Source organism: Mastigoproctus giganteus, chromosome 5 (genome assembly GCF_048544385.1).
Source record: "Mastigoproctus giganteus isolate SK-2022 chromosome 5, ASM4854438v1, whole genome shotgun sequence".
Taxonomy (NCBI): domain Eukaryota; kingdom Metazoa; phylum Arthropoda; class Arachnida; order Uropygi; family Thelyphonidae; genus Mastigoproctus; species Mastigoproctus giganteus.
In genome coordinates this window covers 71,322,716-71,336,736 of record NC_143579.1, presented here as the reverse complement: position 1 = coordinate 71,336,736, position 14,021 = coordinate 71,322,716, and the positions used below count along the sequence as shown (strand labels likewise).

Genomic DNA, 14,021 nt, shown 5'->3' with positions numbered 1-14,021 from the left:
ACCAGGAGTTCAAATTCGCTCACTTTATTGACAACACTCGTGATATTTGTGGACACAATTATAGTTTACACCCTGACACTTCCCTTGAAGTTATTTATGCTAGTTTCCTTAGCTTTATCTTCCAACTCATTTGAAATGTTGCCACTTTCGGAACATCATGCCAACATCAGGTGTTGCAGCAACAAACAAGAATTCTTCAGATGTGTGCAAGCATTACTTTGACCCATATCATGAGATTAACCTTTGTTCAAATGAATACTATATCTACAAAATAGATTCCTTCTAACTACAAGTGCAGACCACACGAAACTTTTTCCCCAAAAGCCTTGCAGAGTTCAAGTCTTGAGTTAATTCACAATAGGTGACCCAACTCACAACAGTTTTTCATCATGTTCCCACATTTATCCAACAAATCAGGTTGTATTCATTTAAAATCTTTAGTCCCAACATGAATAATAATGCTGTCTTTACCCCCTCTTAAAATCTGACAATTTTGTGGTAATATCATCAATTGCTGCTCCCACCAACCTGCTTCTGGTCCACCTCTCCTTATTACAAAAAATGTTAGCCATTTCCTTGACAATAAAGTCTCCCAGTAAAACTAAATTCTTCTTGACCCAGAGAAGTATGCATATGCACTTGATTATTCTGTTCTGGAGGCAGGGCTGTGCCGAGCCATTTTAGTACCTGAGGCAAGAATGAAAAATTGTGCCCTACTGTTAATGATGACAACGTTGGCAATTATGTAACCTTTCTTTCGGCACCCCTTTCAGCTTTTAATATGAGGCAAGAGCCTTGTTCACCTCACCCTCGGCATTGCTCTCTCTCGGGGCAAAATTGGGAGTGCATCACTTGTTGAGTCACTAGATACTAGGGCTTACAATACCGGTCAAAATCTTAATATGGTATTTTTAATTTATGAAACCGAGATACCGGTTTTCCAAAAACAAACGTTTTTCTCAATAAATTTTGATGACAGGTAGATGCAATAAAATAAGTAAAAAACAAGTACTGTAATTACTTGTATTCAAGTTTTAAATAAACATTTATTGCAATAATAAATATTCTGAAAAAAAAATCATTAAAAATACAGTTATTCTAAAAACAAAAAAATACATATTGTTACTGCAAAGTTTAGTTATGCTTAAGCAGCCACACTACCTGTCCAAATAAAGTGAGCTCTTAAGAAACATAAGCAATCAATAATATGATAGTTTAGAATGGATCTAATTTTGATACATACAGTATTTGATTAGTGGCAGAAAACGCCCTTTAGGATTCTATTCTGGTACTATCGTACTGAGATGATCATAGACGATCTCAGTCTATATTTTCTAGGCTTTGAACTTTTTTAGCAAAAATAGTTAAAAGTATTTTATTAATTTCCGACTCAAGTTCATCTTTTAAAATCTCATTGGAGTCGGGCAATTTCTTATTTTGGAAAGAATTTGCGGAACGCTGATGTTCTGTTTCATGTTGGTCTTCCATGGTTGAATTATGTTCATCATTTTCTGAAGGAGAAAGATGTTTTATTCAGCAAAGTATAATTTTCACTATAGTATCTTTACTGAGTCTGGGAGAGAGCAAAGAGTGCAGGTAAGGAATTCTTCACATATATAAATGCAAAGAAGAGAAGGACGAATTAGATCGGATGCATATGTAATTGCATGGGATAGTATTAGATACCCCACCTGATGTTCCCCAAGGATCAGTATTGGGACCATGGTTCTTTTTGATTATCTTAAATGACATCTATGAAGGAATATAGGGTGTGATGTCTAAACTTGCAGATGATGTAAAGATCAGTAGAGTAGTTAATGATCGCCGCCAAGCAGAGCTTCTTCAGAGTGACCTAGATAGACTTCTGGGATGGTCAGAAAAGTGGAAGCTATGCGCTCTAATTCAGCAAAATGCAAGGTCTTACACCTGGGGAACAGCAACCCCAAAATAACTTATACACTTGGTGGATTGAACTAAAGTCAGTAGTGGAGGAATGGGACTTGGGAGTTTGGTTTGGTTTTTTTTTTTTTTAGGAGCATTAGCAACTAAGGCCATATTGCTCCGGAATATGCGGTGGTCATTCCCTGACCTTTCCGCATCCTCCATATTTGGTGGTGACGGGCTCGAACCCCGGTCTAATCAAGAAGCGTGTGGTACGCACTGCTGCTCCTTCCCACCTGGCTACGGAGACGCCACTTGGGAGTTATGATACAGTCAGACGTGGTTGTCCGAGGATTATGGACAGGTTGCAATGTTGCATGGTGTCCTATCGATGATTTATCAAACTTTTCTAGTAGAGATAAGGACGTCATAATCACATAAAGGTGATTTTATAACCTTTATGTGATTAAATTATAAACTTTTTTTTTAAAAAAAAGAATGTAACTTAGCAGCAGTACTTAGAAAAGGCAAGGATTAAATTTACAAATTAAGGAAACAAAACTTTGTCTACCTAGGCACATGATCTAATTCCCTGGATTTAATCTGTTGGAGCTAACTGGAAGCATGTCCACTCTCTATGACTGCCACTTGTAGAATCGGTATCTGACAGGTTGGTAGTTCCATTCCAAAAGTTATACCGAAACTTCTTTCATGAAGCATCATGAAACCACAGCACACACTTGACCTTCTCTACTCAGGTCACTATTTTGATATTCTGGTAATGTGTATCTCATGCATCTGAATACAACCACAGGTTCACATAACCTGAGGGTTGGTATCATGATTACTGTGCCCTGAGTTTTTTATGCTGTCCAATTTCTATAACATTATGAAAAACCTTCTATAAATAACCATGCAACAAAATTTAACCCTTTACAGATTGAATTATTTTCTGCCCAATAAAAAAAAATTGTTTATTTAGTTTAAAACCAAATTTTTTTTTTTTTTTTTTTTTATTATTTAGATTTTTTTTTTTTTTTTTTTTTGTATACATGACAAAATCAAGACTTGTTCATTTATGGTGTATGGTAATTTTGATTAATACTCTTATTGCTAGTGTTTACAAGGTATAAATCATTAAATTTTATTAATCTTACAAATTTTTTCTTTTAACATGCTGCCCTTTAATCAAATGAAGGAGAAACAGAACTGTACTTTGTATATGAAGATTTATTTTGGGTTGGATTCTTCAGAATAAGCATAAAAGCAACTAAAGCTTGTGGCATCTTATACATAATTTTTGTTTCTGGCTACAGTTAGAATTCTCTGTAATAAGTGTACTGCAAAAATGGGGGGGAAGGACCCGGTAGCCTCATCCAAAATATAACTCAGCCTTATTACATTCTTTTTGCACAACCTCTGCATTCCTCAAATTTTGTCATTTCGGAAAGCACCACCATTCAACTTGCTTAGCCTTAATGTACCATGCAGTTTGTGTGATATATTGTATTATTGATATATACAGGAAGTATAAAATAAAAATAATTTATTTAATGTTTACATGGCAAATTTAAATGCCTTATTCTTTCTGTTGAAGGGTCCCCCCCCCTCCGGTTACCACATATTACTTCTTCCTTTCATTGATATTTGTGTAAAACTGTGCTGAAAACATAATTTAGATATTATATTAATGAATTGATATATACTACACTATAACAATATGGTAGGTAGATTTAATTTTATTTTTATTAATAACAAGATACACAACAGGTAACCATTAATATTGTATCTGAGAGCAGCACAATGAACAGAGTTAATACCAATAATAAGAAATCCAACAGAAAGATAAACCATTGATTCAAACATTAAAATCTTATGTACAAAAGAAGTAAGTATGCATTAAATTAAGTTACTGGTAAAACAAACAATAAATAAATTAATTAATTTAAAAGAATAAGAGATTACCTCAATCTTTTGCGTAGAATACTTCCATTCAGTGCTTTCCAAATGTAATGAATAAAATAAAATAAAGATAAAATAATTTAATGAATTCTTTCACTCGTAGAGATATAACCGATTCAACGTGCAACAGAATTGAAAGGCGAGAGCCCCCACCCGACCCCGAAACATATCAAACCAACTCAGCAAGAGTGTGAGAAGACATTGTATCAGAATAAATAATTAAAATCAAAAAACTGCTTCTGTGAATAAATAATTAAAATCACAATTAAAAATTTGGATGAACATTCAAATTAAACGAAATTTGCAGCTTTTCCCTTCCTTAAGCAGACAACCACTTTGACTGATTGCCATGTTCACAGGATGGAAATATCATGGTGCGTGTGTGTGTGTGTGTGTGTGTGTGTGTGTGTGTGTGTGTGTGTGTGTGTGTGTGTGTGTGTGTGTGTGTGTGTGTGTTAGGCTCTTAAAGGGAGAGATTATTTGTATTGATGCATGCATAAAAAAGATCAGAAGTCCGAAATTAAGTAAGAACGTCACAAATTGATAAAATTTTCGTGTAGTTTCATTTCAAGACTTAATTATGTTCTGTACTTAAAATTTTTGCTTCATTGAATAGGAATACGTGACCTTCATTGATGGCATGAAAGGCCAATTCCGATGCGGTTGCGTGCACCAAAGCAGTGTGTTGCTTGACGCATAAATCTAAAGTACAATGAATCGACCTTTCATACGATGAATCACACTGACTACAAGATCATTTACCTGTACCGAACAAGAAGGAAGAACTGTGTGATTTTTTAATATATTATGGGGCTTCTGCACATGACAACATGGTACATTTCATTTTATTTTTTTTATTTTTATTAATAAGATACACAACAGGTAACCATTAACAGTGTATCTGAGAGCATCACAATGAACAGAGTCGATAACAATAATAAGAAATCCAATAGAAAGATAAACCATTGATATAAATTCAAACATTATTTTATCCGTTTATTTTATTTTATTCGTTACATTTGGAGAGCATTGACTGGAAGTATTCTACGCAAAAGATTGATGTAATGTCTTACTCTTTTAAATATATTGTAACAACGTAGAAGTTATTGAGCCGTGCAGCTTTATGTTTTTTTTACTAAATAAATTAATTAAAGAAGAAACAATAATAGACTACAATAATTAAATGAGAGCTACTCACTTTGGAGTTCAAGAGAAGAGGCATACTTGTGGATGGAGTTCATCAGTGATCAGGAATTGTCAAAAAAGTCAATGAGAGAGTCATTTGCTGATTCTGTTTAGTGGACTGAACTTCATAAAGTCCGTGGTGGCAGAGTCAAGGCAAAATGGCATAAGATTCCTGACTTGTCTACAAGGAGCACGTAATTTGATTTTACTAAGGATATCAGATGCTTCATAGGTTCCAGTGATTACTTTGGCTAGATGGGTGATGTCAGCAATAACTCTTCTAGTGCACAGAGGCTTCAGATGAAAGTAATCACACTGCAATACATAGTACAATGAGTGATAAAATAGAAGATTATGGAACGTAAGGTAACGAACAAAATTTTTTTGCACTGCTTCAATTTTGTTAATTAAAGCCTTTGTGTGAGGATTCCAGATGGGTAAACCGAATTCAAGGATTGGCAGAACAATGGTTTTATATAGGATAACAGCATATCTATAGCTTTTGAACTTGTAGGTGTTGCTTTTGATAAATCCCAGTATTTTGAATGCTTTGCTGATGATTTTAAGGACAGGGGCATCAAATTTAGCACTGCTGGAGAATACAACCCTAAGTCATTAACTTGGTCACACCTTTCAGTGGTCACAGAGTTAATAGTGTACTCCATATTTATTATTTTTGGAGATCTGCAGGATGAGAAAGAGATTACTTTGCACTTAGAAGGGTCAGCAGGCAAGCCATTCAGAGATAGCCACTGAAAGAATTTATTGAGGGCACATTGTAGCTGTTGATAATCAGATATCTCCTTCACTGCTAAGTAGATCTTAAGATCATTTGCATAGAGAGCAACTTGAACATTGGAGGTGCAGATGAAAGAAGGAAGGTCATTTATGAAAACAAAAAGTAGACAACCTAGGAGCGAGCCTTGAGGTACTCCACTTAGTGGTATAAAATGGTCCAAATTCACTTGATTGATGATAATGCTCAAGGAACAATGCGTAATATAGCTCCATAGCCATGAGAGCAAAGGGTCACGGATACCGTATAGCTTAAGTTTTTCCAGAAGTTGTTCGTGAGGGACTTTATCAAATGCTTTAGCGATATCTGTGTAAATAGCATTAACTTGAAGGTGGTTATCGAGAACTTCAGAAGTATATTGCCAAATTTGCTTCCTTTTTGGCAATATACTTCTGACTTTCCACTGCAGAAACCACGTTGATACTGATTTTCCACTGCAGAAACCACGTTGATACTGATCAATGAAAGGCCTGAAGAATTTGAAGAGATGTTTGTGTACTGATGTGTCGAAGAATTTTGCAAGGATATGGGTCTGTAATCAGTTACATCATTTTTATCACCTTTTTTGAAAACTGGAAGAATGTTGATTTGCTTAAAGTGCTTCGGATACTTCCCCAGCCTGAGAGACAAGTTGAAGATCCGATCTATAAGGGGTTTTAGAGTAGTGACAGTCTTTTTCCAAAATAAGACAGGAATGTCATCCGGACCTCTAGTGTAGTAATTCTTCGTGCTTTTTAATGCTGACTTTAAATCTTCATCTTTGATTAAAAAGTTGATGAGGATATCATCTTTAACTGGTATGAAGTCAGGACATAAGGCAGGTCTCAATGTTTCATTGGTTTGAATTCTGGAGAAATATTTGGCAAACTCTTGAGCAATACTGAATTCATCCATTAATAGAATTCCATCTGCATTATGGAGTTGTAACTTGCTACAGGTTTTATTTTTGCCCGTCATGAAATTCCAGAATGGTTTAATATCTCTGTGTGAGTAAGTAGACTATCCTGAACTGACTGTATACACATTGTAAGATTTTAATATGAGTGTTTTCACTTCTTTGTGGAGTTGACTGAATATTTCATAGCATCGACTATCACCTGATTGCTTATACTTGTTCCTATAGAATTCTTTCAATTTAATTCTATGTATTAATTCACTGTTATGCCAGTGTGAGTGGGTAGAGCATGCCATCAGATGGGATTGAGAAGCAATGTTGGATATAACTGAGCGGACACAGTTGATCAGGTTATTGGTGAGCACATCGATGTCACCAACAACATCAAAGAGCTGCTTGTCCATATTGCTGAGAGCCAGGTTAAGCAGAGGGCTAAGTTAAAGAAAATCAACACGAGAACCACGGGAAACTTAACTTACCTTACCGGGCAAACTCGCGCTACTGCAGTTTCTCCCTGCATTCTTGGTAAACATATGGTGTGTGTTGTTAGTAGAAGTCGATAACGACGTATTAATTAGTGCCGAGAATGCAGGGAGAAACTCTGGTAGTGGGAAATCAGTTTGCCTGGTAAGGTTTCCCCGAAGTTTCCCATGGTTCTCATTTGGCTTTCTTTATCTTCACCGTGCCTACCAAATACGGAGGATGCGGAAAGGTCAGGGAATGACCACCGCATATCCCCAGAGCAATATGGCCTTAGTTGCTAATGCTCCTAAAAACCAAATAACAATAACAAACAAACCTTCACCAAGCAGAGGCCAGTCATCCATTCTGAAATTGAACCGTGGAGAACAGGGGCTGCATTTCAAGTTATGCAAAGTCACAGTGATGTCAAAAGTGATTGTCAAATGATCCGAATGGAATATAGGATTGTCTTTGCAAACCTCAATATGAGTAGAGGAGAATATAAGATCAAGGTAGGCATTTTCTCTGGTTTGAAAATTGCAAACTTGTTCAAGACCATAACTGTGAAGTATATTAAAGAGAGCCCTCATCTGCAGTGATGTAGAAGATCATCATAAATTGCCCAGTTGACAGTTAAAACCCAAATCCATAGCAATTTCAGCAGATTGAATAAGTGGGAGGAGTTTTCTAAGTACTGAAGGTCACTGTTAGTTAAGGGAGGTGGAAAATAGAGTAATACTAATAAAACTTTTAAATAGCCAAGTGGAGAAGGCAATATAGTGATTCAAAATTTTGAAATTTGATTCAATTTCACAGAGTGTATGGTTTGAATGTATAACAGTTACTCCACCCCCCATGAGATCCTCTGTCTTTTCTGTGGATTATATATTGCCCATCTATAATCTCCAGGTCATCAACATCTACGGTGAGCCAGGTTTCAGTGAGCAAGTAATGTCATAAATATGTGAGCCTTGGATTACTCTAAAGTGGTTTAGGTTACTAACTATACTCCTACAGTTCTGAAGGTAAACACTGAACAGCCGAGATCTGGGGATTCTATGACAAGAGGAGAGCGTAATGAGTGTAGATAGCAGAGACACTGATTGCTATGCATTTGGAGAAGAGATTTTGGATTCCCTTGGCAGTCTGTCCATGAAGCATTTGACTGTAGCCCCTGATAAGAGGGAGCTTAAATTCGGCACTTTTTTTCCATATTGATAGAAGGCATGTTATTATAAAAGATGAGGAGGCGGGGCACTGTGTCTTCAGAGAATGGACATCCACACTGAAACCATATTCTTCTTTAATTAAGTTGATCAGATCTTCAGATTTGGTGGCAAGTCCAAGCCTAGAAACAAAAATTCGGTCTTTTGTGGGAATAATTGTGATGTTGCACTTTTGTTTGAGTAACTGAGATTTATCTGCATTAGTTACATTCTGTTTGACTTTTGGCTGGAAGCTTGGAGAAAGTTGCTTGAGATGTAGAGGCTTTAGCATTTTCTGAAGGTTTGTTCTGTTGTTCTGTGATATTTGCAACTGGCAATCAGAAACAGGTTTATTCACTGTGCTGGCAGACCTATAGAGAGGTTTGCAAACCTCATTAGAAGAGGCAGCAGTTATTTTTGCATAAAAAAAAGGTAAAGTGCAGCCATGATCAACCCACTGCAGGATGGAAGCCTCCTCAACAATTCATGCTGAGGGAAATGAACCATAATCTGCCACGCTGGTCCAGTGCGGGTTGGCAGATCAACCGTATTCAGCAGTCAGGGGCTTGAACCCCGGTCTACTCAAAGAGCGTGTGCTACTGCACTCACGCTCCTGACTACTCGGCTACGGAGGCATATGTTGCCTTAGCTGGTGTTGAAGAGTCACCAAGATTCCACTTGGTGACTGAGCTTGCAGGAGTATTCTGCAGAGAAGAGCAGGTGGTAGAAGTGGTGTTTGATTTACTTCAGAGGAATCATCTGATAGAGTCTAAGATTAAGTAATTTATTATCAAAAAGATACAATTTTAAAGGAATTGAACCGCCTCAGTGTCAAATACTTAAACTATTTATGACTATGTTTTGGGAACTGTTTCCTGTCTTCAGGCCTATGGGGGGATAGAACATTGTTTGAGGAGTGGTCCTACAAGTTTTCAATTTGATAATAATTGATTATTTACAGTACAATGTATTCTAATTATGCTATAGTCCTTTACATGTACAATTGTTATATAATAATTACACTTTTGCTAAAAATTTAATTAACTCATAAATTAATAAAGATAGTTTATGAAAAATTCCTAACGTTTAAATAGATTGTTTATATAGATTGTGGTTGACTTGGTGTAGCCAATGGGAGGTTGTATGGTAAACCTAGTGGATTTTGGACAGAGGAAGATTAGGATGGTTTCTGAGATTAAGGGTGTGGGGAGGACCAGTTTTTGAGAGTATATCCATAAATATTTCTAAACTTTTTAATCTATTATGGATTATTAGATCAACATTTGAAATATTTAATAATTGTACCCTTCAATGTAGAATCTATATACACCACCATCCCATTGCAAAATACCAAATCTATCATATATGATAATCTAGACAGGAACATAAACATTGACTCACCAAGAACATAAAATCATCAGACATCCTAGATTTAATCAACCTTTCAGCAGGACAATCCTACTTCACCTACAATAGATCCTTCTACATCCAGATCTCAGGCCTCCTAGCAGAAACTTTTATGGGCCATTTGGAAGAAAATTTTCTAGATCAACCATAAAACCGAAGCAGTGGGTCAGATATACAGATGACTTCCACCAAAATCTCAACAGCTTTTACCACAAAATCAAACTTAAGGTAGATACAGAAGAAAACAAACAACTCCCATTCCTGGACATCCTCATCTCAAGAAACTGACAACCTAGATGACAGTATATAGGAAACCCACGGACACAAGACGCATCCTAAACTAAAAGTCCTCAAAACGTTTCTCCACCAAGATAGCCATCATCAGAACATATGTTAACAGAGCCCTAAAAGTTTACAGCCAACCAGAATTACTGGAACAGGAAATCTTAACCATAAAGCCAATAGCTGTAAAGAACCAATATCCTCCAGCATAAACAGACATCATCAACAAAACTCTAAACAGTAGTTCTAGACCTCCACAGAATAAAGAAGACAAACCTAAGACCAACCTCATTATTCCCATACATCCTGGAAATTAGCAGTATCGTAGCAATATATTTATTCATTTGAGTTAATTAAATTATAAGCAAAAGTGTACAATTGTACGTGTAAAGGACTATAACATAATTAGAATACATTGCGTTGTAAATAATCAATCATTATTAAATTGAAAACATGTAGCACCACTCATCAAACATTCTACCCCCATAGGCCTGAAGATGGGAAACAGTGAGTTCCCAAAACAGCCATGTTTAAGTGTTTGACATTAAGGTGGTTCAATTACTTTAAAATTGTATTATGTTGATAATAAATTACTTAATCTACCACATGGTATCATAGTGTAGTGTATATCAATTCATTAATATAATAATGAACAAGCATGTAGATTCCCCTTCCCTCTTCCAAGTAATTAAATAGCTTATAATCATTCTGATAATAAATTACTTGATATACCATGTAGTGTAGCATCTATCAATTCATTAATATAACAACTAACAAGCACATAGACCCTCTCTTCCAAGTAATTAAATAACTTACATAATTATGTTCTCAGACAGCCTTCAAAAATTCTAATTCTAAATGACCTTATAAGAACATTTCATACGTTTCATTTATAAATTGTAAAATACTACAGAATAGCAATAGACTTTCTTTATTTGTACCATAATATGCAATATATGAACTTATATTATGTGAACTTATAAGAGATGTAATAGACTGTAACAAGTTTTCTTTCTTTTCTCTTTTTTTTTTTTATACAGCGTAAAGGATGAGCATTACCTTTATACCATGGATTTTCTTGAGGCTGTTGCTGAAAGTCTCGATAAAGAATTACAACAACAATCTTGAATCATAAGAAAATTTAGATAATTTTAACTAGAATTCATTCAGAAGAACAAGGCAGGCAGCTTCATCTTAAGAGTAAAAAATGAATTTTTGATTAATGGATGACCCTTGTCATTAATAAAATTCATTTTGGTAAAATCTGGTTTGATGATTTAACTATCAGTAAATTTATAAAGACAATTGTGAAATAATTTTTGATGAAGGGAAGTGCCTCACAAAGTCAATCATTATATCTTATATTCCTCAATTTATAACAAGAAACAGTTGTTTTGATTTTGGTTTGATAAGACCAGAACTGCAAACTTCACTTCTTTTCTCTATAACCTCTTTTAGCATTAGAAGTATGTGATGCAAGAAAGAAAGCTTATACAGCATCAGCCAAAAAAAAAAACACTTCCCATTTCACCCATCCATTCCCTCCAAAAGTTTGTTCAGTTCTTCTTTGAATTTATTTAAGCTATCAACTTCCACAATAACCAATGGAAGTTTGTTCCAGCAATCAACCACCTGGTGGCTAAAGTCAAATTTCTGCACATCTATTCTACAACTGTCTTTCCTCAAGTTGAATTTATTTCCCCTCAAGTGTGTATTCTCAGCAAAAAGAAGATTCCTCCCATCAGCATTGAGCTTGTTCAAACCATTAAAGGCTCTATACACCTCAATCAATCACCTCACAGGTGTCTAGTCTCCAGATGCTGCAATTTGCAGAACTTAAGCCTTTCTTTGTAATAGCAACCCTTTGTTCCCCTCACCAATTACGTTTCCCTTATCTGTATGTAGCACTCATGGTGTGACCTGACCATTGCCTTATACAAGGGGATAATCATCTCCTTATCCCTACTAACAAAATTCCTGTGTATCATTGACAAGACCCCATGAGCTGCTCTAGCAGCCTGTTTGCACTGCTCAGAAAACTTCATATCTGGCTGCACAATTACCCCAAGTCTTTCATTCTCCACTGTCCTGAGTGTAGTAGTGCACAGTTGATACGTTACTTTGGGGTTACTGCTACCCATATGGTACTTTGCATTTCTCAATGTTAAACTTCAGTTGCCATCTCTCAGCCCATCAGCCCAACTTTTCTAGATCCTGTTGCAATAGCTTACTATCATTTACAACCCTGCCAACCTTCATATTGTCTGCAAACTTGGACATTTAGCCTGATATACCTTTGTCAATATCATTGATAAATATAGAAAACAACAAAAGGCCCAACACTGAACCCCGGGGACTCCACTAATAACATTAGTCCACAAAGAGCAGTATCCATTGGTTACCAATCTCTGTCTTCTGCCACTCAACCATCCCTTTATCCATTGTAGCAACTTGCCCTTAATACCATACCGCTCCAATTTGTACAGTAGTCTTCCATGTGTAGCAGTATCAAAAGCTTTCTTGAAATCCATGTATATGATATCAAAATTATTATTTGCATCTGGTTCCTTTGTGACCACATCATAGTATCCAATCAGATTGGTCAAACAAGACTTAACAAACCCGTGCTGTGTCTGAACTATAACTTCAGTCTTGTCTAGATTTTGTAACAATAAAGTTTCTAGGGATGTTTTACTTGCCTGTATGGTACAAAATATACAGTGGAGGGGGTCTAAAAAAAAAATAAGAAAATATTTGTGAAAACAGTAATGCAAAGATCTTTGCTCTTAAAGAATTGGGAATCATAGAAGTACATTATGGGCATGAGTACCGGTAGGATATTTTGCAAGGTGGTGCATGTGGGAATGAATTTTTTTGTTCACCAAATTTTCAAATACGTGCAATATCTTAATTAAGTCAAGTTTGACTGATTTGCATGTACAGCCAAGCCAACGTTTCATGATCGGTGGGAGAAAGCACTTTCATTTTGAAAGAAAGAATTTGTATTGTTTCAATTTTTCAATAAATTAATGAAAATATTGAAAATTGTGTATTACTTTGAAATTCAAAGGTGGTGCACTTGCACCATGCTGCCAGCACCCGTGATTACAGACTTTCTTGTTTCAATCACTGAGGATAAGTAATCAGTGAGAAAAATTACTACAACCAAATAATGCAACTTAACATAGAGAGGAGGAGGAAAATACTATGTCAAGATGTGCCAATAAAGACTTGAGTTTTGTAATAAATATGCCCAAACATCCAATGAATGATGTCCCTTTCAAAGTAGTCATACTCAGAGGTTATACTTATTCCAGTGATGCTGCCATTGCTTAAAACATTTTTGGGATTGACTTCAGACCCTGTGTCACATTCTTTTGAATATCTTAATCTTTTGAGGAAGGATTTGATTTTTGAAAACAGTCGTATGGTGCCAAGTCTGAAAAATAAGCTGAGTAAAACAACTATTGATTAAAAAAGTATTTCACACAAAGTGCACTATGAGTTGAGAAGCATTGCAATAGTGAAGAGACCAGTCAAGTAAGCTATAGTTTATACCTTTTGTGTCACACAGAATCTCTTATTTAGCTTCCCTTGAAAAATCAGAATGAATGTCAAATCTGCTTTCAGTTTGTCACCCAAAGTGTATAGAAACTTTCCTCATATCCAAATTTACTTTCAAAATAAGTTTCTGAAATAGAACTATTTCATGTAATATCACTGGATAGTCTGCATTACCTTCTATGCCAGTTAAAAACTTGTGCCCTTGATTCATCCACATAAGCTTTATTTAAAATCAAGTATCTCATTTACAGATTTGCTTAACAATTGGCTGTTTTTATGTTTACATGACAAGAAGCATCTAATCATCATTACTGCTATCAAAAACCTGACAAGCAAACTTCAAAAGTAATCCACTTATAAGTAGAAACATGCAAAAATCTGT

The 14,021-nt window shown here is 35.6% G+C and overlaps 1 protein-coding gene across 1 annotated transcript in view; it reads left to right on the top strand.

Annotated features, from left to right (window-relative positions):
- LOC150085479 (isocitrate dehydrogenase [NADP], mitochondrial-like) overlaps positions 1 to 11,338 on the top strand; it is a 153,196-nt gene extending 141,858 nt beyond the window's left edge. The window contains exon 11 of the mRNA XM_090374064.1: positions 11,116 to 11,338. Within this exon, the coding sequence (XP_090230190.1) occupies positions 11,116 to 11,203 (88 nt within the window). The 3' untranslated portion in view covers positions 11,204 to 11,338. The remainder of the gene's footprint in view (positions 1 to 11,115) is intronic.
- Positions 11,339 to 14,021: the final 2,683 nt, after the last annotated feature.